Raw genomic sequence first — 26,094 nt, forward strand, 5'->3', positions numbered from 1 at the left:
AAACCAAAGCAATACAAGTTTGGATAAGAAATTACAAACTTAAAATCTCCAGTACAGAAAACTTGTCATTGGCTAACCTATGTATTCAGCTAGCTCCCAGTAGTGCACTGCTGCTCCTTCAACAAAGGATACCAAGAGAATGAACCAAAATTGATAATAGAAGTAAAATGGAAAAATGTTCTGTCTGAATCATAAAAAAATGTGTTTCACTACCATTTAAAATACATCATTTTAAATATATAAAATATATTTTTATATTTATTTAATTCCCCCTTAACATGAAAATTCAGAGACTAAATGCATAGAGGTGAGAGTTCCTCTATTATTGTAAATGAAATAGGCTTGTAAATGAGATCTGTCTCATACTGGTTTTCTGTTTCAGGAAAAATTAACTGACGAAAAGTGGGAAACCACCGTTAGCTTTCTGTTGATTGTTCCAACTGATCAGGATATTGGACGAGTGTTCACATGTAGGACTTCCAATGAAGCCATTCCATCTGGGAAGGAAACATCTGTCAGACTAAATGTACACCGTAAGTTTGTCCAACAGACAAATACTCTCACTCTCACACTCTCTATATTTCACTCTCTCTCTCTCTCTCTCTCTCTCTCTCTCTCTCTCACTCTCCCCCTCCCTTACTCTCTCTCACTCTTTCTCCCCCTTCCTGTTTGGGGATTATTGTTTGCAAGATCGTTATAGTAAAAAAAAATCTAATTTGTCTAAATAACTGTGCATATTAAATAGATTGACTGGCATACATAGTTTCCAAACCATAAGGTAAAGGATTTGGAGCTGGAAGTAGAGTGCCCCCCCCTTGTGTGTGCTCTCTGGATTCACAATAATAAATTATATTTATGATCATGTATCCAGGGAATATATTGGTGTAGGTAATAAAGATACAATTGCTCAGATAAGAATGTGAACCCTCAATAGAAAGCTTCAGAGTTCCAATGAGGTTTAATATGAACTTCTAATTGATGGGTTCATAATTGGGATTATTATTTTTTAGGGATAGATAGAAGTCTTGTTTTTTGGAGCTTGTTTTATTTAAATATATCTGATCACCAAGTTATGAGCTTTGAACATGTTTGGTACAATTAGTGGCAATACTGCATAAGGAAAATGCACTTTTTACTTATCTAGTTTATAATACTAAACCCAATTTCTTTCTTTTATAATTCAGATAGAGCATGCAATCTTAAGCAACTTTCTAATTTGCTCCTATTATCATTTTTTCTTCATTTTCTTGGAATCTTTATTTGAAAAGCATAAATGTAAGCTTAGGAGCCAGCCCATTTTTGGTTCAGCACCTGGGTTCCGCTTGCTGATTGGTGTCTAAATGTAGCCACCAATTAGCAAACTCTATCCAGGGTTCTGAACCAAAAATGGGCCAGCTGCTCAGCTTACATTCTTGCTTTTTTAAATAAAGATACCATGAGAATGAAGAAAAAAATTATAATAGGAGTAAATCAGAAAGTTGCTTAAAATTGCATGCTCTATACGAATCACAATAGAAAATATTTGGGTTTAGTATCCCTTTAATAACCCTGATGGCCTCAGATTATAAAGAAGTAGCAGTAAAAACAATCATATTTTTGATGATAAAAAACAGGACAGTTTAAGTTGTTTTTTTTTTTTTTGTCAAGTCAAATGTAGATAGTCCACAATAACGTTGCATTCTACTTAAAAAAAAAAAAAAAAAAAAAAAAAAAAATACTTTTAGTTCTATCCAATTCAGTTTAGTTATTATTAATATTGCCAGGGTTCCATGCCTGTGTTATGTTAGTGTGATCACATTCTGTAATCCATCTGAAGAAGGTTCTGTGACTTCTGTCAATATTTTTGTTTGGAATATCTTCCCTTCTATTACAGATTTCATATACTTAAAGGGACAGATAGAGCATACAATTTAAAACAACTTTACAATTTATTTCCATTATCAAATTTGCTTCGTTCTCTTGTTATCCTTTGCTGAAGGAACAGCATTGCACTACTGGCAGCAAGATAAACACATCTAGTCAGCCAATCACAAGAGACAAATGTGTGCAGGCACCAATCAGCAGTAGTGTAGGATATGTGCGTATTTTTTTTCAACAAGGGATATCAAGAGAACAAAGCACATTTGAAAATAGAAGTGAATTTAAAAGTGTCTTACAATTACATGCTCTATCTGAATCATGCAAGTTTAATTTTGACTTTCTTATCCCTTTAATTATCTGCCTTGCCAGCCTCTCTTTGGTTTTCCATTTATCCTCATACTCTTCTGATTGGCTGACAATATTTCCTGTTTGTTTGGGGGGGCGTTACCATATAGAGTTAGATTTAATTTTTATGTTTTTGTTTTTTTACAAACCTGTAACTGTTGAAAGAACAGCTTTGAAAATAAAATGAGGTAGGGAGAAAGAGACCAAGCCCACTGTTGGGATTACATATTGGTTTGTTTGTATTTATAATAGACTTGGATCTGTGAATATATTTTATGCACATGTGGTTTTGTGTTCATATTTTATTTGCTTATAAAGGACCAGATTACAAGTGGAGCGGTATTTATCGCTCCACCTCGTGCACTTATACCACAAGAAGTAAGCTCAGGGGTGTGGACATTTTTACTTTTTTTTTTTTTTTAAAGTTACGGCGAAATGCGCATCTAGCGACCGCTACCTGATGTGAGTTGCTAGTAGTTTTGTGTGAAATTGGTTCCACAAACATTCTTAGCTAATTTACGGAGTAATTACTGTTTGGTGTTACTTATGGGTACTGTTTGGTGTTAGTATTGGTGTTTAGATTAGAGTTTATTGGGACCATGTCCCTGCCTAATATGTAAAATAAGTGCATATCTAACACCCTGTTCCTTCACTGGGAGTACACTACTTCCCTTCCTATACCAGTAATTAACCGCTTAGTATCTCATACTTATTGCCTGTCATTTAGCAGCCTCACACAGGCCTGATAGTTTATTTTCTTTTAACAATTTGTATGAGTGTTTGTCTTGTTGTTACATCCGTGGTTTGCAGAATATATATACCAATAAAAGTTCATTTTTATTTATAGTTTAATTTTTTCCCTATCCTTTTGTATATTTTGTATAGGTGAGTGCTCTATACGGTGCTTCTATTTTATTTTCAATATATTCTCATATGCGCAAACCCAACATGAAAATATAAATATTGCATAAATATGCTTTTACATGTTTTATTTAATTAACTGCAAAGGGCTCCAATGCATTTATATGTATGTCTATATGTGTACATATGTATAAATGTATGTGTATATTTATATGTGTATATATATATATATATGTATGTATGTATTTACAGACATATATACTCATACATAAATACATATGCATACACACACATATAGACACATATGTATATGTGTGTATGTATATATATATATATAATGTATGTATCTCTATGTTAAATCTCTTTGGCTGCTTTTATTTTACAATACCTGAGACCTCCAATCTATGAGCCTTTATAATTTTTAAATAGTTTTTATTAGTGTTACTGTACTTTGTAATATATTTTGATGTGTTTTGTGACACTTCTGTGTTTCGCTTAAAGGGACACTGAAACCACATTTTTTTCTTTTGTGATTCAGATAGAGCATGCAATTTTAAACAACTTTCTAATTTACTCCTATTATCAATTTTTCTTAGTTCTCTTGCTTTCTTTATTTGAAAAGAAGGCATCTAAGCTATTTTTTTTTAGATCAGAACCATGGAAAGCACTTGTTTATTGGTAGGTGAATTTACCCACCAATCAGCAAGAACAACACAGTGTGTTCACCAAAAATGGGCCGGCATCTAAACTTACTTTCTTGCATTTCAAATAAAGATACCAAGAGAATGAAAATAATTTGATAATAGAAGTAAATTAGAAACTTTCTTAAAATTGCATGCTCTATCTTAATCACAATAGAAAAACTTTGGGTTCAGTGTCCCTTTAATATTTAACTAGAGCTCAGAGGTCACTCTGACCTGAGGTCTTTTCATTTCAATTGCGCTCAAGCGATTACATTTACTTTCAACTAGTAATACACGCGCTACATCTGATGCACACAGACACTCGTGATAAACCCGACATCGATCGATCGTATCTCGTTATCTGGCCCAAAGTGTTTCTGTGCATACATATTGGTATGAAAATACAGATGTATCCCTATTTGTTTAAGCATTTAAAGACAGAATTTGCTTTTAACAGGACATGTCCAGTGACTCAATTATGAGTGCATGTACCTGCTAATTGCTGGCTGCATCCTGCTCATCGGCTAAACACGTAGTTAAAAAAAACATTATCGGGGGGGGAAAAGCTATAACAGATTAGAGGATTTGATTTTTGCATTAGAATCTCCCTTTAAGTTTAGAACTGTAGAGTACTGCAGGGAAATCTTTATTAGCATTCTAATAATAGAGCATATTAGATTGTCAGTGTTTATATATTTTTTTTAAATTTAGGACCCAGCTAAGAAGTTTGACATAAATTCCTTTTCAGTATAATAAAAATACAATATGATGTTAATTATTAATATAATAAAAACAACAAAGTGTCCGCCGTTAGGATTGCTGTGTTTGATTAAAGAAAACTAATTAGGCTGTTATGCTTATTACAATAGTGTGAATTTCTGTCTGGCTCTGTGGGAATGTACCTTTAATTTGTATAGCAGTAAAAATGCTGAGTGTCTGTTCACACAGCGGGTTATAACTCTCACAGAGAACACAGCGTACTGCAGAACCGTCTATCTAGAGCGTTCTTCCCCCTCTTTTTGACTGATTATCTCTGGGCTGTCTCATTGATTCTCTCAGTTTTTTGCTGTTGGTGATTATCAGCTAGTGCTAAAAGTCCTGCACATATCTATAGTGAGCAGGTGCACAAGTACTGCTCTTACAAAGTGGCTGTCTGTGTATACAGATATGTGTATTTACCATCTTTTTCAAATCTTTTACTTGATGTTCATTTTAGTTGTGTTCAGAACATTGAGACAGTAGAATAAGGGTCGGATTACAAGTTGATCGATATTTAAAGCTCCTGCTCAAGTGTTAACTGGGCTAAAAGTAAGCTTTTTGTGCTCGTCGGGTTGTGCCCTTATTATTAGTGTTTAAACGTAAATTGATTTCACTCCCGCGCTAACCCGACTAACACAAAAAGCCGAAAGTTAGAATATTGCGTTCGTGCCCACGTATTACCTCTATAGAAGTTAATGGAGCAAAAAAGTTGAAAGAAAACCCCCAACTCGCCCTCAAACCTAGTCATATATTCTCACGTGCTCTAACCCAACATGAAAATATGAATATTTCACAATCCAATGTTTTTAACATAACAGAATATGTTCTATTTATTCATAAATAAATATTTCTACATATAACTGATTTTTTGCACAAATATATATTTATAACTATATACTAAATACTAAGAACATATTCCCCTATGTGCGGAACATTGGAATGTTAAATAGTTAAACACTGTATTAAATATGAATATTGCATAAATATGCTTTTACAGGTGACTGCAAAGGGCTCCAATGCACTTATAAATGTCTATATATGTGTATATAGCTATTTATGTGTTTATATGTCTGTAAATACCTATATACACACACAATACAAAAATACATATGTACAAACACATACATATCGATCTTTAGACATGTACATGAATGTATCTGTATGTCTATGTTAAAGCGCTTGTATGTTTATGTAAAAGCCTGCCTTTTGTTTCTTTATTAGCTGGTGCTATTATTAGTGTAACTGTACTTTGTAAAGTATTTTTTATGTGTTTTGCAAAACGGTTAACCAGAGCTCTGAGGATGCAGTAATCATTCTAGTGTAAATCGCTATTGCGCTCAATAAATCCAATGAGCGCAAACACTCACAATAAAGCCTTTATCGCTCGCTTGTAATGGTTAGTGCTCCACTCGTAATCCCCAAGGCAGAACATAGAGTGATCTGAGATGTCATCGCAGAAAATGCAGCATGTCGGCAGAAAGAACAGGAACTGTTAGCACATTAACTTTTCAGTGCTGCTCCACATTAGGCTGTTCTTTTTAAACATTGCTGTTCTCTGGCTGCATTGTATATGTTTTCCTTAACAGTGCATCCAGAGCAAAGTGCTGTTTGAAGACAACAATCAAATATACAGTAGTGCTGCAAAGCAGCAGTGCATTGATTGTTGTCTGGCTCTGAGATTTTTGCAAGCTCGTTCCCTAGCTTTTCAATGTCTGCAAAGCTGTTTTTTTCTGAATGTAAGATGTTCGTATGAGCAATGCACCTTTTTATTACTACATTTCTATGTTAGACTAAGAGAAAAGGAAACAAATTAATTCAAGAGACATTTTACAATTACTTTTTTGTCTGCAGCTAATTTGCAATGCAATTTTCAACTACTGCACTAGATTATACAACTTTAAATATTGCTTTATTCTACAGTTAACCAACACATTGCAGTTGATCTCTTGCTTTAGTGTAACTGACAAATTTACAATTTTATTTAAAAATGACCTGCAGAAAAATTTTCACTAAAAAAATCTTATTGCAGAAAGTGAAAAAAAGTTCTGTCTCTGGGCTCGTAATCTGCCCCTAAATAGGATGGCAAGTTATTTGAGAGGTGATGTTCACCAGTTATTGAGGGCATATAATGTTATTTTAATGCATGTTCAATATAGTCCAGCGCTGGGTTCCAGCATTTGACTTATTTGTATTCTCTTGATTCTTCAAATATACCTAAAACCTAGCATTTATTAAAGAGCACTTGAAACAGAAAAACAAACATGATGTTTTGCTGTCTGATATCTTTATTAAAGGGATAGTAAACACCAAAAATGTTATTGTTTAAAAAGATAGATAATTCCTTAATTTACCATTTCCCAGTTTTGCATAACCAATACTGGTATAGAAATATACTTTTTACCTCTGTGATTACCTTGTATCTAAGCTTCTGCTGATTGCCTCCTTATCGCAGATCTTTTGACAGACTTGCATTTCAGGCAATTAGTGCTGACTCTTAAATAACTTAACGTGCGTGAGCACAATGTTATCTATATGAAACACATGAACTAACGCCCTCTAGCTGTGAACAACTGTCAAATGCATTCATCTAAGAGGCGGCCTTCAAGGGCTTAGAAATTAGCATATAGCCTACCTAGGTTTAGCTTTCAACTAAGAATACCAAGAGAACAAAGCAAATATGATAAAAGTAAATTAGAAAGTTGTTTAAAATTACATGCCCTATCTGAATCATGAAAGTTTAATTTTGACTTTATTATCACTTTAGCATTAGACGAAACATTCACTTAACAAACTGGTGTTATTTGTTAACATTATGGTACTTAAATGGGCAAACACAGAAATTGCCACATAAGTCAAGGTTTACAAATATAATATGCGGGGGGGGGGGGGGTGTATATAACCAGTTTCTGCACCTTTGTGGAAGAAGGTGGTGCCAACTATCTGATCACCATAACTGCTGTAGCTTCACAGTATGACCTGAACATCCCTTAAGGGCAAGCAGACTGGAAGACACTAAACTAAACTAACTTAAAGGGACACAAAATCTATTTTTTTTTTCTTTCATGATTCAGATAGAGCATGCAATTTTAAGCAATTCTCTAATTTATTATTTTTTTTTCGATCTCTTGATATCTTTATTTGAAAAGCAGGAATGTAAGATTAGGAGCCGGCCCGTTTTTGGTACAGCACCTGGGTAGTGCTAGCCTGATTGGTGGCTAAATGTAGCCACCAAACAGGTGTTACATTCCAAACCGGTGCTAATGATTATCAAATTAATATGTAGGTTGAAACACAATCATTAACTAAAACAGAAGCAGCTGTGAATGAGGAATAAAACTGGCTTAGGAACAGCAAAAGTCTGCTTACAAGGTGAGATTGCTGAAGCAATTTAATGTCAAAAGTCATACACCATGGCAAGACTGAGCACAGCAACAACACACATGGTAGTTATACTGCATCAGCAAGGTTTCTCATGGGCAGAAATTCCAATGCAGACAGGAGTTTCCAGATGTCCTATCCAAGCTCTTCTGAAAAAGAACAAAGAAATGAGACATTGAGAACCGTAGATGGCCAAGCAATGTTAGTGCAGCAGATGGAACGACACATCATACTTACCTTCACAATCAAAAGATGACCAGCAGTGCTATCAGTTTGGAATTGACAGAAACCCTGGTATAACCATCTACTGTCCGGAGAAGTCTGATCAAAAGAGATCTTCATGAAAGACTTGCGGCCAAAAAGCCATACATCCGACGTAAAAACAAGGCCAAGCACTCAGTTATGCACAAAAACACAGGAACTGGGGTGCAGGAAAATGGCAGCAAGTGCTCTGCACTGATGAGTCAATTTGAAATATTTGGCTGTAGCAGAAGGCAGTTTGTTCACCGAAGGGCTGGAGAGAGGTTCAAAAGTGTTAGCAGGCAACAGTGAAGCACTGTTGATGTTCCTACGGCTAATCACCCGTAAGGGTCTCAAGACACTGCTCATTTTATCAACCTCGGAAGGATGAAAGGCTGAGTGGACCTTGCCGGGGATCAAACCTGCAACCCTTGGGTTGCTACAGAGTTCAGCCACAGTGCCTTAGCATGCTGACCTATCTGTCCGGTAAAGAAGAACAAGGAGTCTTGTATATATAATATAAATAATATATTTCTCTCTTTCTTATGTATTCTTAATTTATTTTTCATCTGTCAATATTGGACCAGATTACAAGTGAAGCGCTAAATAATGCTTTCGCTCCACTGACTAATACCAGTGCACGCTAATGTGCGCTAGTATCACAAGTTGACAGCAAAGCGGGCTCACGTTCGCATTACGCTCATGAAAGCGCACTTCCATAGGCTCCAATGGGAGCATTGTTCTCATATCATCAGAGACGGCATGAGAACTAGCACAGTGAAGGGGGTAAGTCACGCAGCAATTGCAGCAAAATGTAAATATATATGATTATATATTATTATATATATATATGATTTGTATATACACATATTTACACATATTAACATATATATATATATAAGCATATACAGTACATACTGTATATATTTACTGGGAACACACAGCTCCTATAGACCGCAATGTAAAGCACGTTTCAGTGCCGTTTCTTTTCCAACACCCCACTCTCGCCAACTTTAGCCCCAAAATACTGCCTAGTGCAGTTATTTTTATGGAAAAAATACAAATACTACCATTTTTATTGTTTTAATAAAATACACAACACTGTATTTTGGGGGCATTTGGGGCACATTTATAAAATTAACCATAGATCTGATCTCTGGTTAATTTTATAACCGCTAAATGCTACTACAAGCTTGCTGTAGCAATAACCAGTAATTTGTAATGGCTGGTTATTTATCTCACGCCCGCAAATGGGCAAATTTGCCTGTTTGCGGGCGTGCAATAAATTAGTGCTACTAGCCTATTTTTTCTTTTTCCCATTTATAACTCATTACGTATTACCTTTTATTTGTTATTTTCTACATATTTTCTTGCTTTACCTTATTTCTGTGTATCTCTCCCTCTTTCTCTCTGCTGTCTTGTGTTCTTCTGTATTTGTTTTGTCTCTTTCATTTGTATCTGTATAGGCATTTGTTTTTCAGTTTCCTTCTCTCCTACTAAAACAGAGAAACATTTCAGCTCTAATGTGTAAAGGCAGTTGTGCGTATAAGTCCTTATTTGCATAGACTGTGCGACTTAAAAGACAATTTAGTTAATAGCATTTATCTAACCTACACTTGTTTTAAATTCAGCGCATTAAACGCCAAGTGAATTCAGATGAGGAAAGAAAAGACAATACATCGCTCTGGTAGTGATTTAAGATACTCTCAGCTATTTATTATTTGCACATACAAAAGGATAGTTATAATTTTACCTTCACAAGGAGTTTCTACTTGTTTTGCTAGTATTTACTATTCTAGCTTATGATGTTATTAAATAGAAAGTTTATGTCTTCATTTATATCATACATGCACACACACACATATATATGTGTATATATATGTTGTGTATGTGTATGTATATGTATGTATGTGTGTATATATATATATACTGTATATATATATGTGTATATATATATATATATATATATATATATATATATATATATATATATATATACATACACGCACACAATATTCAGGTTTGTTTTAGGAAACAAAACTTTTGACGAAAGGAAATAAATGTGAAAAGACCTGTGAGTGTAGACTTTTATTTGTATGAAATAAATAAATAAGAAATATAAGAAATTTGTCTTTTCCTGTCTTTAATATCTATCAACAATCTGTCTACCTCTTTCTTAAAGTGAAGGTAAACTTTGGTGAATGAAAGCCCGTTTTTTAAAACTATTATTAAAAACAGGGGCACGTTTATCCTGCTGCTTCCTCCAATCACAGCATGGCCTCAGGTAATGACTACCCTGGGGGGAATGCTGTGATTGGAGGAAGCAGGATTAGTCATTGCTGACGTGTGAATAGAGGATCTCTAGGTGGGGGAAGCTGCTCTAGCTGTGAAAAGAAGAAAAGGTAATTTTTTTAACAAAACGGCTGCTTTGTAAACTTTGATGAATGAAAGTGCCCCTGTTTTTAATAGTATTTTTTAAAAACGGGCTTTCATTCAACAAAATTTACCTTCACTTTAATATACACACACAAATTATTCATTCATTCATACATTTGAGTAAAAGCTGTATTTTTTAAAGTGCATGTTATGTTGTGAATTTTTTTAAGAGTTTTTTTTTTCTTGCTATTAAAAATAAACATTTGTGTTACTTAAAGATTAATTGTGTTAATAATATTGAATATAAATAATCCATTGTTCCAGCATATACAGAATTCAAGCTTGGAGAAGTAACCTAGATAAAATGTTTTTTTTTTTTTTTTTGTGGCTATAATTGGAGAAGCCTGGTTTGCCATAATATTCAAACATTAACTTTATTTATTTTTAAGACATTTATCTAAAGTAAAAATGAAAACTATTTCTCCAACATTGGTGTGTCCGGTCCACGGCTTCATCCTTACTTGTGGGATATTCTCTTCCCCTACAGGAAATGGAAAGAGAGCACCCAGCAAGAGCTGTCCATATAGCTCCCCCTCTGGCTCCGCCCCCCAGTCATTCTCTTTGCCGCTCTGAACAAGTAGCATCTCCACAGGGATGGTAAAGAGTATGTGGTGTTAGTTGTAGTTTTTTATTCTTCTATCAAGAGTTTGTTATTTTAAAATAGTGCCGGTTTGTACTATTTACTCTAAAACAGAAAAGGATTAAGAGTTCTGTTTAAAGAGGAGTATAATTTTAGCAGCAGTAACTAAAATCAATTTCTGTTCCCACGCAGGACTGTTGAGCCCAGAGAACTTCAGTTGGGGGGAACAGTTTGCAGACTTTTCTGCTCAAGGTATGATCAGTCATATTTCTAACAAGACATGTTAATGGTAGAAGACTGTCATTTTTCCCTTAAGGGGTAAGTAAGCCATTTTCTTAGACTCATAACAGATTAAGGCTTACAAATGGGCTATACACTGGTTGACACTATTGTGGGCTAAATCGATTGTTTTATTTCATATTTTAATGGCATTTAGAGTGTTTTGTGCACTTAAAAGCACTTTGGGAACGTTTTTTTATCGCCTGGCATTGAGTTAGACGGCTATTTCAGTCAGGAAGGCCCCTTCACTCTGGTATGCAGAGGAAGGAGGCCCCGTTTTTGCGCCTCAATTGCGCAGTTTACTTTCTTGGCAGTGCATGCAGCTTCATGTGAGGGGTCCTGTGGCATCCTAAAACGGACTCTGGAAGGTTTATTTCATTGCTGAATAACTCTCAGGGAAGGTAAAAAGCCGCAGCAAGGCTGTGTCTGTGATTGTAGTGTACTAAAATTGTCTAATTGAACAAATAGCTCCGGTTTGCTCATTTTAATGGTTAAAGTCTTGAAACTTGGTGTGCAATACTTTCAGGGCATTAGGACTCTGGGGTAAAAATTTTGTAAAAATCGGACATTGCCTTCACTGTTTTTCAATATATCAGAAATAAAGTGTGCCTGTTTATTATTTAAAGGGACAGTAACGCTTTTCTTTAAAAACGTTTTTATTGCATTATTAGCCTGCCAAATTCTGTCTAACATGTCTATACCTTCAGATGGCTTATGTTCTGTGTGTATGAAAGCCAAGGTGGTTCCCCCAATTAATGTTTGTGCAAATTGTGTCATAGCGTCCAAACAAAGTATGGACAGTACTGCCACATTGAATAAGATTGCCCAAGATGATTCTTCTAATGAAGGTAGTGGGGATAGTTCCTCATCCTCTCCTTCTGTGTCAACACCAGTTTTGCCCGCGCAGGCGATACCTAGTACATCTAGCGTGCCAATGCTTATTACTATGCAACAGTTAACAGCAGTAATGGATAATTCAATAGCAAATCTGTTATCCAAACTGCCATCCTACCCTAGAAAGCGCGACAGCTCAGTTTTAAATACAGAAGATGAGCAGGTTGGCGCTGAGGACAATTTATCAGTTATACCCTCACATCAATCTGAATTGGCAGTGAGGGAGGGCCTGTCTGAGGGGGAAATTTCTGATTCAGGAAAAGTTTCTCAGCAGGCAGACACTGATGTCGTAAAATTTAAATTTAAGTTAGAACATCTCCGCGCCCTGCTTAAGGAGGTCCTAACTACTCTTGATGACTGTGATTCTTTGGTAATTCCAGAGAAATTGTGCAAGATGGACAAATTCTTAGAGGTCCCAGTGCACGCTGATGCCTTTCCGATACTCAAGCGGGTGGCGGATATAGTGACTAAGGAGTGGGAAAAGCCAGGTATACCTTTTGTTCCACCTCCTATATTCAAGAAAATGTTCCCCATTGTTGACCCCAGAAGGGACGCATGGCAAACGGTTCCTAAGGTTGAGGGGGCAGTGTCAACGTTAGCTAAGCGCACAACTATTCCTATTGAGGACAGTTGCGCTTTTAAAGATCCTATGGATAAAAAATTGGAAGGATTGCTAAAAAAGATATTTGTTCAGCAAGGCTTCCTGCTTTAACCAATCTCGTGCATTATTCCTGTCACCTCGGCAGCGTATTTTTGGTTCGAGGAACTAGAAAATTCGCTCCAAAAAGAGACTCCATATGATGAAGTCATGGACAGAATTCACGCACTAAAGTTGGCTAATTCCTTTATTTTGGATGCCGCTTTCCAATTGGCTAAGTTAGCGGCGAAAAATTCAGGGTTTGCAATAGTGGCGCGCAGAGCGCTTTGGCTAAAATCCTGGTCGGCGGATGTGTCGTCCAAGAATAAATTGCTTAATATTCCTTTCAAGGGTAAGACCCTTTTCGGGCCGGAATTGAAAGAGATTATTTCAGACATTACTGGTGGAAAGGGACATGCCCTCCCACAGGATAGGCCTTTCAAGGCTAAGAACAAATCTAATTTTCGTTCCTTTCGCAATTTCAGGAACGGACCGAATCCTAACGCTGCGGCCTCCAGACAAGAAGGCAACTCTTCCCAGCCTAAGTCAGCATGGAAACCATTGCAAGGCTGGAACAAGGGTAAACAGGCCAAGAAGCCTGCTGCTGCTACCAAGACAGCATGAAGGGGTAGCCCCCGATCCGGGACCGGATCTAGTAGGGGGCAGTCTTTCTCTCTTCGCTCAGGCTTGGGCAAGAGACGTTCAGGATCCCTGGGTACTAGAAATAGTCTCTCAGGGGTATCTTCTAGAGTTCAAGGAACTTCCTCCAAGGGGAAGGTTCCACATGTCTCGCTTATCTTCAGTGATAAACCCAGTTCCATCAGAGGAACAAGGTCTGGGTTTTTACTCAAACCTGTTTGTAGTTCCCAAAAAAGAGGGAACTTTCAGGCCAATTCTGGATCTAAAAATTCTAAACAAATTCATCAGAGTTCCATCATTCAAAATGGAAACCATTCGGGCAATTTTACCAACAATCCAGGAGGGTCAATATATGACTACCGTGGACTTAAAGGATGCCTACCTGCATATTCCTATCCACAAAGATCATCATCAGTTCCTGAGGTTCGCCTTCATGGACAAACATTACCAGTTTGTGGCTCTTCCGTTCGGTTTAGCCACTGCTCCCAGAATCTTCACAAAGGTGCTAGGGTCCCTTCTAGCGGTTCTACGACCGAGGGGCATTGCTGTAGCACCTTACCTAGACGACATTCTAATCCAAGCGTTGTCTCTTTCCAAAGCAAAGGCTCATACAGACATTGTTCTAGCCTTTCTCAGATCTCACGGGTGGAAGGTGAACGTAGAAAAGAGTTCCCTGTCTCCGTCAACAAGAGTTCCCTTTTTGGGAACAATAATAGATTCTTTAGAAATGAAGATCTTCCTGACAGAGGTCAGAAAGTCAAAGCTTCTAAACGCTTGTCAAGTTCTTCACTCTATTCTTCAGCCTTCCATAGCTCAGTGCATGGAAGTAGTAGGATTGATGGTTGCAGCAATGGACATAGTTCCTTTTGCTCGAATTCATCTAAGACCATTACAACTGTGCATGCTCAATCAGTGGAATGGGGACTATGCAGACTTGTCTCCCCAGATTCAAGTAAACCAGGTTACCAGGGATTCTCTCCGCTGGTGGTTGTCTCACGATCACCTGTCTCAGGGAATGAGTTTCCGCAGACCAGAATGGGTCATTGTCACGACCGACGCCAGTCTCTTAGGCTGGGGTGCGGTCTGGGACTCTCTGAAAGCTCAAGGTCTATGGTCTCGAGAAGAGTCTCTTCTCCCGATAAACATTTTAGAACTGAGAGCGATATTCAATGCGCTCCTGGCGTGGCCTCACCTAGCAAAGGCCAAATTCATAAGGCTCCAGTCGGACAACATGACGACTGTAGCGTACATCAATCATCAGGGGGGAACAAAGAGTTCCTTAGCGATGAGAGAGGTATCCAAGATCATCAAATAGGCGGAGGATCACTCCTGCCACCTATCTGCAATTCACATCCCAGGAGTGGACAACTGGGAGGCGGATTATTTGAGTCGTCAGACTTTTCATCCGGGGAGTGGGAACTCCACCCGGAGGTTTTTGCCCAGTTAACTCAACTATGGGGCATTCCAGATATGGATCTGATGGCGTCTCGCCAGAACGCAAAGGTTCTTCGATACGGGTCCAGATCCAGGGATCACAAGGCGACACTGGTGGATGCATTAGTGGCGCCTTGGTCGTTCAACCTAGCTTATGTATTTCCACCGTTTCCACTCCTTCCCAGGCTTGTAGCCAGGATCAAACAGGAGCAGGCCTCTGTGATTCTAATAGCCCCTGCGTGGCCACGCAGGACTTGGTATGCAGACCTGGTGAATATGTCATCGGCTCCACCATGGAAGCTACCTTTGAGGCAGGATCTTCTAGTACAAGGTCCGTTCGAACATCCAAATCTAGTCTCTCTCCAACTGACTGCTTGGAAATTGAACGCTTGATTCTATCTAAGCGTGGGTTTTCAGATACAGTCATAGATACTCTGGTTCAAGCCAGAAAACCTGTAACTAGGAAGATTTACCATAAGATATGGCAAAAATATATCTGTTGGTGTGAATCCAAGGGATTCCCTTGGAGTAAAATTAAAATTCCTAGGATACTTTCCTTTCTCCAAGAAGGTCTGGATAAAGGTTTGTCAGCTAGTTCCTTAAAAGGACAGATATCTGCTCTGTCTGTTTTGTTACACAAACGTCTGGCAGCAGTGCCAGATGTACAGGCATTTGTACAGGCGTTAGTTAGAATCAAGACTGTTTACAGACCCATGACTCCTCCTTGGAGTCTAAATTTAGTTCTTTCAGTTCTTCAGGGGGTTCTGTTTGAACCCATGCATTCCATAGATATTAAGTTACTATCTTGGAAAGTTCTGTTTTTGGTTGCTATTTCTTCTGCTAGAAGAGGTTCTGAATTATCTGCTTTGCAGTGTACTTCTCCCTATCTGGTATTCCATACAGATAAGGTAGTTTTACGTACCAAGCCTGGTTTTCTTCCAAAGGTCGTTTCCAACAGGAATATTAACCAGGAAATTGTTGTTCCTTCTCTGTGTCCGAATCCAGTTTCAAAGAAGGAACGCTTGTTACACAATCTAGATGTGGTCCGTTCTTTAAAGTTTAGAAGCAACAAAGGATTTCAGACAGACATCATCTTTGTTTGTTGTGTATTCTGGTAAGAGGAGAGGGCAGAAAGCTACTGCTACCTCTCTTTCTTTTTGGCTGAAAAGCATCATCCGATTGGCTTATGAGACTGCCGGACGGCAGCCTCCTGAACGAATTACAGCTCATTCTACTAGAGCTGTGGCTTCCACATGGGCTTTCAAGAACGAGGCTTCTGTTGATCAGATCTGTAAGGCAGCGACTTGGTCTTCTCTGCATACTTTTGCCAAATTTTACAAATTCGATACTTATGCTTCTTTGGAGGCTATTTTTGGGAGAAAGGTTTTGCAAGCCGTGGTGCCTTCCGTTTAGGTAACCTGGTTTGCTCCCTCCCTTCATCCGTGTCCTAAAGCTTTGGTATTGGTTCCCACAAGTAAGGATGAAGCCGTGGACCGGACACACCAATGTTGGAGAAAACAGAATTTATGTTTACCTGATAAATTTCTTTCTCCAACGGTGTGTCCGGTCCACGGCCCGCCCTGGTTTTTAACCAGGTTTGAAAAATGTCTTTCTTTATACACTACAGTCACCACGGCACCCTATAGTTTCTCCTTTTTCTCCTAACCGTCGGTCGAATGACTGGGGGGCGGAGCCAGAGGGGGAGCTATATGGACAGCTCTTGCTGGGTGCTCTCTTTGCCATTTCCTGTAGGGGAAGAAAATATCCCACAAGTAAGGATGAAGCCATGGACCGGACACACCGTTGGAGAAAGAAATTTATCAGGTAAACATAAATTCTGTTTTTCGTAAGATTTAAAAAAATAAAGAATAACCAGTCATAAGGTCTTTGCTGTCTGACATAAATTTTGTAGAACACCAGATAATACATAAATTGTCTTGTTTTGAAAATTTAAGAAGGAAAAACACTTGAAAGCTGAGAACAATTGAAAACAATCATGGATTCTTTTCTTATGTCCAAGAGACTTAGAAATTGATCGTGCTGATTTAAAACCTTCATATATCATACAGTGTTTTTTCTTTCACCATTTTTGTTAGAAATGTATGTAATGTTATTACTTGATAACATGTTATGCAAAAATGGCTGAAATGTATTCAATTTAATTTTTAAAGAAAATTTTGAACATTATTTGATTTTTTTCTTCCCTTCATCTTTGGCGTCTGTTATTTATTCAGTTTTGCTTTCTTCCTATGTTTTTTTGTGTATACCTCTTCTGTTATTTTTTCTCTTTATCCAACTGTATTCTTTTCTCCTCAGATCCCCCAACTGTTACTCTGTCTATTCATCCGCAAACTGTGCAGGAGGGGGAACGTGTTCGATTCACCTGCACTGCTACAGCCAATCCTGCTATTAAGGGCTACAGGTCAGTAATTTGTTTTATTTCTCCAGATTACTATCAGATACTGGACTTCGTTTTCACCCATCAGAAGTGTTAATGGTTGCGCCATTATTTCTAATATAAAAATACCTGCTCTGTAATGACTAGTATATTTACAAACTTTCACCTAGATTACAAGTTTTGCGTTATGAGTCAAATAGCAGCTTTGTGGCCCATAACGCCTCATTTTCCCTAACTCAGCCATTACAAGTCTTGTCGGTATAGGTGTACCGCAAGCAACGTCAGTACCGCATTCCTAAAAATGACGTTTTTTCATGGGATTCCCATAGCGCCGGTATTACAAGTTTTGCGTTATGGCTAAAAAGCAAGCGTTGCAGCCTAAAATGACAAGATCTGAAACGCAATCTAAAGTCAGTAGTTATGAGTTTTACTTTACAAAGCTGTAACATAAAATTCATAACTAAAGTGTTAAAAAGTACACTAACACCCATAAACTACCTATTAACCCCTAAACCGAGGCCCTCCCGCATTACAAATACTATAATAAATTTATTAACCCCTAATCTGCCGCTCCGATATCGCAGCCACTTTAAAAAAATATTAACCCCTATTCCGCCGCTCCCTGACATCCTCACCACTATACTAAAGTTAACCCCTAAACCGCTGCCCTCCCGCATCACAAACACTATTTAAATATTATTAACCCCTAATCTGCCGTCCGCCCACATCGCCCCCACTATACTAAAGTTATTAAGCCTTACACCGCAAGCCACTATAATAAACCTATTAACCCCTAAACCGCAAGCCCCCCACAACGAAATATACTAGACTAAACTATTAACCCCTAAACCAAAAGCCCCCCACATCGCAATAAACTAATTTAAACTAGTAACCCTTAAACCTAACAACCCCCTAACTTTATATTAAATTTACAATTTCCCTATCTTATATTAAATAAAAACTTACCTGTCAAATTAAAAAAAACTAAGTTTAAACTAACAATTAAACTAATATAATAATTAAACTAACTACCAATTAAATTAAACTAAACTACACATTAAAAAAATCATAACACTCCTCTAAAAATTACAAAGTATCTAAATACAAAAACAAAAAAATACTAAGTTACGGAAAATAACAAACGAAATTATCCAAAATAAAAAGAATTACATCTAATCTAATAGCCCTATCAAAATAAAAAAGCCCACCCAAAAAAAAACAAAAAAACCCTAGCCTACAATAAACTACCAATGTCCCTTAAAAGAGCCTTTTGTGGGGCATTGCCCCAAATATAACAGCTCTTTTACCTGTAAAAAAAACCCCACAAAGACCCCACCACCCAACAAACCCCCCAAAATAAAAAACCTAATTCTAAAAAAACCTAAGCTACCCATTGCCCTTAAAAGGGCATTTGTATGGGCATTGCCCTTAAAAGGGCATTTAGCTCTTTTACTGCCCAGACCCTAAACTAAACTAAAAACACACCCAAACATTTTTTTCAAAAGCCTAACACTAACCCTCTGACGATCCACTTAGTTTTTGAAGTCCAACTTGAACGATCTTCATCCCGGAGTTGAAGTCCTGATCCAGGCGGCGAGAAGTCTTCATCCAGACGGCCTCTTCAATCTTCATCCAGGCGGAATCTTCTATCTTGATCACGGAGGCGCAGAGCGGGTCCATCCTGAAGACATCTGACGCGGAGCATCCTCTTCATACGGTCGCTACCGTACACTGAATCTTCAATACAAGGTACACGATCCAAGATGGTGTCCCTTGCATTCCTATTGGCTGAAAAAATTGAATCGGCCAATAGGATATTGGCTAATTCGAGCTGCTAAAATCCTATAGGCTGATTTGAACAGCCAATAGATCGTTCAAGCGGGACTTCAAAAACTGTAAGTGGATCGTCAGGGGGTTAGTGTTAGGCTTTTTTAGGTTTTTTTTGGGTGGGTTTTTTTTTAAATTAAGGGTCTGGGAGACGTAAAAGAGCTAAATGCCCTTTTAAGGGCAATGCCCATACAAATGCCCTTTTCAGGGCAATGGGTAGCTTAGGTTTTTAGATATATTTTTTTATTTTGTGGCTTGGGGGGGTTGTAATGTTAGTGGGTCTTTGTAATTTTCTTTCACAAAAAGAGCTGATATCTTTAGGCCAATGCCAATAACAAAAATTTTTATTTTGTGTAATGTATATTTTTAGGGGGTGTTTTTTTTCTTCTAGCAAAACAGATGTTTAACTTAGGGCAATGCCCTACAAAAGGCCCTTTTAAGGGCCCTTGGTAGTTTGGGGGATGGGGGTTTGTATAGTGTTAGGGGGGGTTGTATTTTTTTTGGAGCAAAAGAGCTGTTTATCTCAGGGCAATGCCCTACAAAATGCCCTTTTAAGGGCCCTTAGTAGTTTTTTCTAGATTAGGCTTTTTTATTTTGGGGTGTTTTTTAAAATAAGGGTATTAGAATAGGAATAATCTTTAATTTTTTTTAATAATTTCGTTTTTTGTTTTTTTTGTAATGGTAGGTTTTTGTGTAAGGCAGGTTAGATTTTATTTCACAGGTAAGTTTGTATTTATTTTAGCTAGGTAGTTATTAGTAAATAGTTAATAACTATTTACTAACTAGTCTACCTAGTTAAAATAAATACAAACTTACCTGTGAAATAAAAATAAAACCTAAGCTAGCTACATCATAACTATTAGTTATATTGCAGCTAGCTTAGGTTTTATTTTACAGGTAAGTATGTATTTAGTTTTAAATAGGTATTATTTAGTTAATAATTGTAAATTTTATTTAGCTCTATTTTAATTATGTTAAAGTTAGGGGGTGTTAGGGTTAGGTTTAGGGGTAGGTGTAGGGGTTAATAGTTTAATTTAGGTTGTTGGGGCTGGCGGTTTAGGGGTTAATAGGTTTATTTAGTTAATAATTTTAATTTTAATTTAGCTATATTTTAATTATGTTAAAGTTAGGTTTAGGGGTTAATATAGTTTAATTTAGGTTTTTGCGATGTGGGGGGCTGTCGATTTAGGGGTTAATAGGTTTATTTAGTGGTAGTGATGTGGGAGGCCAGAGGTTTAGGGGTTAATAACTTTATTTAGTTGCGGCGATGTTGGGGAGCGGCGGAATAGGGGTTAATAACTTTAATATAGTTGCGGCGATATTGGGGTGTAGCAGAATAGGGGTTAATAACTGTACTATAGTGGCGGCGATATCGGGAGCAGCAGATTAGGGGTTAATAACTGTTAGGTTTAAACTGTATTTTCTTTTTCCCCATAGACATCAATGGGGCTGCGTTACGGAGCTTTTGTTTCCGCGATCACAAGGGTTAGACTTTTTTTTGCCGGCTCTCCCCGTTGATGTCTATGGGGAAAGCTTGCACGAGCACGTCAAAACACTGCTGCTTTTGTGTGCGGTATGGAGCTCAACGCAGCCATATCGCATGCACAAGCCGGGTTTTTTAAAACTTGTAATGGCAGCGCTATAGGGGGTTAAATAACGCAACTTTTGTTGCGTTCTTTACTTTCCCTATAGCGCTCAAACTCGTAATCTAGGTGACAGGGAGGTAAAAACCGTACACTAGCCTTACTTTCCATGTAATGGGACTTTCAATATAGAATTCCTGTTATGGTTGTTAAATTTTTTCGATAAAAGTTGACATGGCATTATGGTGAATGTATAGTTAGAGATTTACATTACACATGCAAATTGGTTAAAGGGACAGTCTAGGCCAAAATAAACTTTGATGATTCAGATAGAGCATGTAATTTTAAACAATTTTCCAATTTACTTTTATCACCAATTTTGCTTTGTTCTTTTGGTATTCTTAGTTGAAAGCTTAACCTAGGAGGTTCATATGCTAATTTCTTAGACCTTGAAGCCCACCTCTTTCAGATTGCATTTTAACAGTTTTTCACCACTAGAGGGTGTTAGTTCACGTATTTCATATAGATAACACTGTGCTCGTGCACGAGAAGTTATCTGGGAGCAGGCACTGATTGGCTAGACTGCAAGTCTGTCAAAAGAACTGAAAAAAGGGGCAGTTTGCAGAGGCTTAGATACAAGATAATCACAGAGGTTAAAAGTATATTATTATAACTGTGTTGGTTATGCAAAACTGGGAAATGGGTAATAAAGGGATTATCTATCTTTTAAAACAATACAAATTCGGGTGTAGACTGTCCCTTTAACTCAACGTTTGTTACCATGAGATGCAGAGAAATTAGTTTAGTTCTGTTTGTATCCTTTGTTGAAAAGTATACCTAGGTAGGCTCAAAAGCTGCTGATTATTGGCTGCACACATACACCTCTTGTCATTGGCTTTCAGTTAGCTCCCAGTAGGGCATCACTGCTCTTTCAACAAGGATACCAAAAGAATGAAGCAAGATAATAGACGTAAATTAGAAAGTTGTTTAAAATCGTATGATCTATCTAAAGCATGAAAGAACAATTTTGGGTTTTGTGTCATGTCACACAAATAGAAATATACAGCACCATTTCAACAGTGCAATTTAATTTGTGAAAAAAGATTATAGCAAGCAAGTAGCAGGTGAGAAAAATGACTGATACTGTCACTTTAATAAGCAACTTAAATGTTTTGTAACCTTAAACTCACAGTAAATGGACTGGATAGAACATGACATTTAAAACAAATTTCCAGCAATGTTGCACAAAGTTCCAAACACTGCTGCCATAGACTGCTAAAGACACAGGCATGCTCCTAAAATCATATCAGCCTACCTGGCTTTACTTTTAACAAAGGATACCATGAGAGCAAAGCAAATGTTATAATAGAAGTAAATTGGAACAATTTTAAAAATCACATGCTCTATCTGAATCATGGAAGTTTAGTGTTGGCTTTACTGTCCCTTTAATGGCTCAGCTCTCAAAAGGTTTCCATTCATGCAAGAGTCTTTAACGAAATCCTTGGCGAAGAGCGCTGAAAAGATTGTCATTTAATTTTTATCTGCGAGATACTGCGTTCCACAGCGCTACAGCTCACTGGGATACCCAGGTGCAATCAGTGAGGATTGTTGTGATATTTATTGCCATGCGGACAAATTTTAGGTTATCCGGTCCTGCAAATGGAACTGAAATATTTTAAAGGAACGGTAAAGTCCAAATGAATCATTCATTGATCAGTCAGAGCATGCAGTTTTACTATTTACATTGATTATTAAATTTGCTTTGCAACTTTGTATAATATTGCTATAAACAATGTTGCAAAGATTGCTGCCAGATGGCTAAAGACACATGCACACTCCTGAGCTCACCTAGGTTTACTGTTTAACAAAGGATACTAAGAGAAGAAAGCACATTTTATAATGGAAGTAAATTGGAAAGTAGTTTTAAAACGGAAAGATCTATCCAATCCATATGCCATGTAATTGGGCCAATCTTCTTCTCACAAAACTTTAAACCTTTATAAAAACTAAAAAAAATAAACTGGATATTTAAACAGAGTTACTCCAGCTTCCACTGAGGCAATAGAAGAAACGCACATGTATTGCAGTCATAGCTCTCATTGTATGAGCTGGAGCATGGAGCATATCTAAATATGCTTCAAGTGCCTGTGCACAGTAAAGGCTGTCACTGTAACATTTAGCTTTTACTGATACAAATTAATACAAATTAACTGAGAGAATACATCTTTTATGGACTGATTTGCATTTTAATTTCTCTTGTTAAGTGTATCCAGTCCACGGATCATCCATTACTTATGGGATATTCTCCTTCCCAACAGGAAGTTGCAAGAGGATCACCCACAGCAGAGCTGCTATATAGCTCCTCCCCTAACTGTCATATCCAGTCATTCTCTTGCAAGCCTCAACCAAGATGGAGGTCGTAAGAGGAGTGTGGTGTTTTATACTTAGTTTATTCTTCAATCAAAAGTTTGTTATTTTTTAAATGGTGCCGGAGTGTATTGTTTATCTCAGGCAGTATTTAGAAGAAGAATCTGCCTGCGTTTTCTATGATCTTAGCAGAAGTAACTAAGATCCATGGCTGTTCTCACATATTCTGAGGAGTGAGGTAACTTCAGAGAGGGAATGGCGTGCAGGTTTTCCTGCAATAAGGTATGTGCAGTTAATATTTTTCTAGGGATGGAATTTGCTAGAAAATGCTGCTGATACCGAACTAATGTAAGTAAAGCCTTAAATGCAGTGAGAGTGACTGGTATCAGGCTTATTAATAGAGATGCATACTCTTATAAAAATGTAATATAAAACGTTTGCTGGCATGTTTAATCGTTTTTATATGTATTTGGTGATAAAACTTATTGGGGCCTAGTTTTTTTCCACATGGCTGGCTTGAATTTGGCCTAGAAACAGTTTCCTTAGGCTTTCCACTGTTGTAATATGAGTGGGAGGGGCCTATTTTGCCGTTTTTTTGCACAGCAAAAATTACAGACAGACATCCAGCTTCTTCCTGCATGATCCAGGACATCTCTGTGGGCTCAAAAGGCTTCAAAGTCGTTTTTGAGGGAGGTAAAAAGCCACAGTAGAGCTGTGGCAGTTGTTGTGACTGTTTGAAAAAAAAAAGTTTTTGTCTTTTATTATTCAGTTTTGGGTATTAAGGGGTTAATCATCCATTTGCAAGTGGGTGCAATGCTCTGCTAACTTGTTACATACACTGTAAAAATTTCGTTAGTGTAACTGCCTTTTTTTCACTGTGATTTCAAATTTTGACAAAATTTGTGTTTCTTAAAGGTGCAGTAACGTTTTTTATATTGCTTGTAAACTTGTTTAAAGTGTTTTCCAAGCTTGCTAGTCTCATTGCTAGTCTGTTTAAACATGTCTGACACAGAGGAAACTACTTGTTCATTATGTTTGAAAGCCATGGTGGAGCCCCATAGGAGAATGTGTACTAAATGTATTGATTTCACCTTAAACAGTAAAGATCAGTCTTTAACTATAAAAGAAATATCACCAGAAGATTCTGACGAGGAAGTTATGCCGACTAACTCTCCCCACGTGTCAGACCCTTCGCCTCCCGCTCAGGGGATGCACGCTAATATGGCGCCAATTACATCAGGGACGCCCATAGCGATTACCTTGCAGGACATGGCTGCAATCATGAATAATACCCTGTCAGAGGTATTATCCAGGTTGCCTGAATTAAGAGGCAAGCGCGATTGCTCTGGGGTTAGGAGAAATACAGAGCGCGCAGATGCTGTAAGGGCCATGTCTGATACTGCGTCACAATATGCAGATCATGAGGACGGAGAGCTTCAGTCTGTGGGTGACATCTCTGATTCGGGGAATCCTGATTCAGAGATTTCTAATTTTAAATTTAAGCTTGAGAACCTCCGTGTGTTGCTTGGGGAGGTATTAGCTGCTCTGAATGACTGTAACACAGTTGCAGTACCAGAGAAATTGTGTAGGCTGGATAAATACTATGCGGTACCGGTGTGTACTGATGTTTTTCCTATACCTAAAAGGCTTACAGAAATTATTAGCAAGGAGTGGGATAGACCGGGTGTGCCTTTTTCCCCACCTCCTATATTTAGAAAAATGTTTCCAATAGACGCCACTACACAGGACTTATGGCAGACGGTCCCTAAGGTGGAGGGAGCAGTTTCTACTTTAGCAAAGCGTACTACTATCCCGGTTGAGGACAGTTGTGCTTTTTCAGATCCAATGGATAAAAAATTGTAGGGTTACCTTAAGAAAATGTTTATTCAACAAGGTTTTATTTTACAGCCCCTTGCATGCATTGCGCATGTCACGGCCGCGGCGGCATTCTGGTTTGAGGCCCTGGAAGAGGCCATCCATACAGCTCCATTGACTGAAATTATTGACAAGCTTAGAACACTTAAGCTAACTAACTCATTTGTTTCTGATGCCATTGTTCATTTGACTAAACTAACGGCTAAGAATTCCGGATTCGCCATCCAAGCGCGTAGGGCGCTATGGCTTAAATCCTGGTCAGCTGACGTGACTTCGAAGTCTAAATTACTCAACATTCCTTTCAAGGGGCAGACCTTATTCGGGCCTGGTTGAAGGAAATTATTGCTGACATTACTGGAGGTAAGGGTCACACCCTTCCTCAGGACAGGGCCAAAGCAAAGGCCAAACAGTCTAATTTTCGTGCCTTTCGAAATTTCAAGGCAGGTGCAGCATCAACTTCCTCCGCTTCAAAACAAGAGGGAACTTTTGCTCAATCTAAGCAGGCCTGGAAACCTAACCAGTCCTGGAACAAAGGCAAGCAGGCCAGAAAGCCTGCTGCTGCCTCTAAGACAGCATGAAGGAACGGCCCCCTATCCGGCGACGGATCTAGTAGGGGGCAGACTTTCTCTCTTCGCCCAGGCGTGGGCAAGAGATGTTCAGGATCCCTGGGCGTTGGAGATCATATCTCAGTGATATCTTCTGGACTTCAAAGCTTCCCCTCCACAAGGGAGATTTCATCTTTCAAGGCTATCTGCAAATCAGATAAAGAAAGAGGCATTCCTACGCTGTGTGCAAGACCTCCTAGTTATGGGAGTGATCCATTCAGTTCCGCGGACGGAACAAGGACAGGGTTTTTATTCGAATCTGTTTGTGGTTCCCAAAAAAGAGGGAACCTTCAGACCAATTTTGGATCTAAAGATCTTAAACAAATTCCTCAGAGTTCCATCTTTCAAAATGGAAACTATTCGGACCATCCTACCCATGATCCAAGAAGGTCAGTACATGACCACAGTGGACTT

At 38.0% G+C, this 26,094-nt stretch overlaps 1 protein-coding gene across 1 annotated transcript in view; it reads left to right on the plus strand.

Annotated features, from left to right (window-relative positions):
• KIRREL1 (kirre like nephrin family adhesion molecule 1) overlaps window positions 1-26,094 on the plus strand; it is a 390,224-nt gene that overhangs the window by 284,889 nt on the left and 79,241 nt on the right. The window contains exons 5-6 of the mRNA XM_053705168.1: window positions 383-533; window positions 17,342-17,447. Of these exons, the coding sequence (XP_053561143.1) occupies window positions 383-533; window positions 17,342-17,447 (257 nt within the window). The remainder of the gene's footprint in view (window positions 1-382; window positions 534-17,341; window positions 17,448-26,094) is intronic.

The sequence above is a fragment of the Bombina bombina genome, chromosome 1 (genome assembly GCF_027579735.1).
Source record: "Bombina bombina isolate aBomBom1 chromosome 1, aBomBom1.pri, whole genome shotgun sequence".
NCBI classification, from domain to species: domain Eukaryota; kingdom Metazoa; phylum Chordata; class Amphibia; order Anura; family Bombinatoridae; genus Bombina; species Bombina bombina.